Below are 4,321 nucleotides of genomic sequence, written 5' to 3'. Positions count from 1 at the left end.
TTATTGTAACAATGCATTACCATTATATTTCCAATTCTATGGGATGTTTAAAGAAAAATAAAAAAAAAATTGAAAGAATAATAATAATAAATAAAATGATTACAATTATGATATTTGCTTTTGCAATTGTTACTTCAATGTAACAAACCTTTCCTCGATTCAGCAAAATTTTACGAATCAATGCTTTTTTCCTAAATAAAACGTCTTTCTCTAATTTTTCTCTAAATATTTTCAAAATGAATCAAACATGAAGATTTGTTTGCGGAAAGATTTAAAATTTGGAAACGAAAATTTAAATTTCAATTGAATAACTCTCTGAATAAAATGCAATTACCATATAATTTTTGTTTTGAATTTGTTTTTAGGTTGATGAAGAATTTTTTTTTATTTCAAAGTTAAATACTATAAGGGATTTGAATTAATAAGGGATTTAGAATAAAAAAGGAGATGTGTGACTTTGTATTTTTTTCTTCGAAAAGCAGACCATAAAGGAATTTTTAATGTTCATTTTTAAGTGCTTTAGTTGGAAGCATAATAGTCTTTACTTATTTATTGCTGTGGCTACGAAGTAATCACGATTTTCATGCACTTTGAGATTCATTTTTTCTTAGTTCGTATGGTTAAAAATCACTACTTTAATTATATTTAATCCGAAGAGTACATCCTGTCCGCTGCCTGCATAAATATTATTTTATCCTTTTTTACTCTTTTTCGTGAACACTCCTACATAGGGAACAACAGTAATGACCGAGAATAATACAATTGGATATGCTCATTGAATTTATGTCTTGTGTAGAAATGGATATATGTAAGGAGATTATAGAATGCCGATACAGAAAAACTGGCGACAAAGAGAAAGGAAAGGGTAAAACTGGTTTTACTACCATCATACACTGGCGGAGATTGTTGATGGGATCGACGACGCGAAACGCCGACGAAAAATAAGGAGATTGAAGTTGGAAAACACGAACAACGGTCGCTCGATCAAGTATTCGGGAACCACAGAACGAAACGAAAATAAATCCCTATTGTTAGTAACATGCATACACATCGAATGCACGATGACCACGCAAGAGCGCTACTAACTTTATATAGTCTCTGCGATCAAGTTATTCTCTCTTCATTTTATTTTATTCACATACAATGAATCCCAGAAAAATTCCCGAGTACGTTAGATGCAACTTGGTATGGTGAAAATAATCACAACCTAAAATAAACCCTGTTGCGTTACAAAAAAAAAATTAAATAAAAAAATGCATACAAGTAACACACACAATATCAAAAAGGAACATCGTGTGCACTGAAAGGGAGGAGGGGCCAAAAGCAGAAAAAAATACAGAAGAAGCAAAAGAGTTTTTTGGTTAGTTTGCGTAATGTATCATTACATCAAAAGAAAATTGTTTGATCGTAACACACGCACGTGCATGTGATGTAGCACAAATCTACATACTATATTCACATCAGTACAGCATTGCAGCACAAGCAACAACTAAATAATAATAATAATGGGATATGAATGAACAAAAAAAATGAAGCCAAAGCAAGGGTCATCGCTTGTTACCGTGCTTACTACTTCGAAACATCAAACATTAGATTCTGTAAAGTGCATAAATACACGTGTATATTCCGACAAAATCACAGGTGCGCATCACACAATGTATATACATGTATGTATGTATGTATGTATTCTTCATGCCCAGAATACTAGAAAATATACAAATCCAAACAACAAATAAAGAAGAGAAAAGAGATGGAGAGAGAGAGAGAGAGAGAGAGAAAAAAAATAGTTAACTCAAAACCTTAATTCAGCCCAACAACAATAGCAAAAAAAATATATGAAAATTTAAATACGAAAAAAGCGAATCAACAAATGAACATTGAAAAAAATGGGGGGAATGAAACAAAGCAAACTGTTTGTTAAAACTGTTGTGTACATGGGAATTTGGTATTTTATTTATCCCCCCATTTAAATCTATTGAGCCCAATGCAATCGACCAAACCAAACCAACAGGCCTGAATTTGTGTGCATTACATACACACGTGTGCTAATTGTCATTGTTTCAATTGTTATTAGATCGTGTGCATATCCGTTCAGTCCATTTTCAAAATGCACCGATTTTTGTTGTTGTCATCACATAAATTTTAGCTGCGATAAGGGCAATTTTAGCAGCAAACGAATGATACAAACATTTCCTGTACATTTTTTATTTCGAAAAAAACCAAGCCAACACCTTTTTATTCTTAATTTTTTTTTTTATTCAAACATGGATTACAATTAAAATCTTTATTTTAACTTTTATTTTATTTTGAAGAGATGTAAGTATTAATTTTTTTAAATGAAATCAATAAAAATGGACAAAGACACAGATGATATGAACGATGATCATTATCGTTGAGATGTGTTTCATGGCTCACCAACCACTTATTTTTCGTTGATTTTTCTATAATTTTCCTAAAATTATTTGCCATCTCAATTTGACCACTTACAATGGAATTATTTTGGTCAAAGTTTTCCAATTCATATTCTGTTATAATTGTTTTCAATTGATTACTGTGCAAGAAAAATTGATCAATACCACCGAGCGTTTCTAAATTATTTTTTGTTAAAAAGCTGCTATTACACCGAACATGTACGTGAATCAATGGCAATTGTTTTGCAAACATTTCTAAAACTAATGGATCTAATGTACTTGTGATGACCATTAATTTCTTCAACTGTTGACATCTTAATATGAACTCAATAGCCGACTTACTAATTGTATACATACGTAATTCGAAACATTCAAGCGCTACTTCAAGCGATCGTGGTAATTTATTGAAAATATCGAATTTATCACCCTTGTAAGTCGAAATACTTATCTCTTTCAATTGGCAACATTTGATCAATCCATTTAGAAATGGATAGGTTGATGCTTCTATCTCTAATCGTTCAATATTAGAAAGAGCACGTGTTACACTGTCATTAAGAGCCATATTCATAGTATTTATGCTCAGTCCCTCTAACTCATCCAATTCCAAGCATTTCAGTTGATAATTTAACTTAAGAAATCGTGCTAAATTCATCAAGCTACTTTCTACAAAATTTTGTTTTGGAAATGTGAGATATCCAAACGATTGTAATTTTGGAAAATGATTGACTATTAAACCAGTTTCCCAGAACTTTGGAACGTCATATACTTTTAAACAAGTTAAATTCGGAAACCAATGATTGATGAGCGTTATGGAACTATGGATGCCATATAAACTATTACGGATTTGTAATTTTTTCAAATTCGGGAACGGTTTATTCAGTTTAATGTCCTTCTCTACGTTGAAAAGTGATAGCTCGGTTAGTGTTGCTCGGCAGTTGTTTACAATTGAATTGAAAATAATACAATTGTTCGGATTTTCAAGTCCAAATTCGACACGTAATTTTACAATACATTCTCCAAAATGTTTCAATGTTAGTAGAAAAATGTTCAAGCTCATAAGGAATGTGTCATAAACATTATATTTAAATTCCTTGAGTTTGTATTTATGTGCGAAAAAAGTTCTAGCACCGATAGCCAGTTGAACGTTGGCCTCGGCAACGTTGGCTAAATCGGCCGGACTCAAATACGAAAAAACTTTACCCAAACAATCACTATTTAGATGTGCTATAGTTATTCGTTGTTTGTTTAACGTTGTCGCCTTATGTTTATGAATCGATATCATGTTGACTGAAGTTCACAACGTTTTTTTCTCGATGATGATAAATTCTGAAAAAGAAAACACAACAAAAACAAAAGAAATTTAATTTTATATGTATCTTCAAAAAAAAAATCCACAATTACTATTACTTACTTCGACATAAAATCCAGGCTAATTAATTTAATTTGTTCTTTTGCTATTTGTATAGAGTAGAAATGAACACGACACGAAAGATCGATGTGATCTATTTCACAGCTTATTGAGAAATGAAAAAAAAATATTTGATTTAAATTTGCGTTTCTTTAGTTACCCTTTTCATACAAACCCCCTGCTTAATGATTTTTTCCATACACTTCATTTTTTCTTCAATATCCACCATTTTTTTTCGAGAGTCAAGCGCAATAAGGGCACACTATATAAACGCCATCTATTAATAACCGACTAACTACAATGTAAATCAAACGTATCTGTTTCCCGTTTTTATTTACTCCCTTCCCCTCTCGCTATACTTTTACATTGTAGTTAGTCTGTTTTACAAAGATGTCGTTTCTGTGTAAGATGTGTGACGTCACAATGTATTTATATGGATAGCGCTCGACTCTCGTTTTTTTTAAATGAAAACTTAAAATGCTTAAATTTAAGTATACAGAAT

General features: G+C 31.3%; 1 protein-coding gene across 1 annotated transcript; it reads right to left on the bottom strand.

Annotated features, from left to right (window-relative positions):
• LOC116342663 lies at window positions 1-3,935 on the bottom strand. Its single transcript, XM_031770356.1, has 3 exons — window positions 3,823-3,935; window positions 2,488-3,737; window positions 1-36 (listed from the first exon to the last, which is right to left on the bottom strand). The coding sequence occupies exons 2-3, from the start codon at window positions 3,691-3,693 to the stop codon at window positions 1-3; spliced, it is 1,242 nt and encodes a 413-aa protein (XP_031626216.1). The 5' UTR covers window positions 3,694-3,737; window positions 3,823-3,935.
• Between the last annotated feature and the right edge of the window lie 386 nt (window positions 3,936-4,321).

Source organism: Contarinia nasturtii, unplaced genomic scaffold (assembly GCF_009176525.2).
Source record: "Contarinia nasturtii isolate CC-2019 unplaced genomic scaffold, AAFC_CNas_1.1 Cnas_scaffold_864, whole genome shotgun sequence".
Classification (NCBI taxonomy): Eukaryota; Metazoa; Arthropoda; class Insecta; order Diptera; family Cecidomyiidae; genus Contarinia; species Contarinia nasturtii.
This window is presented reverse-complemented; position numbering and strand designations above follow the sequence as displayed.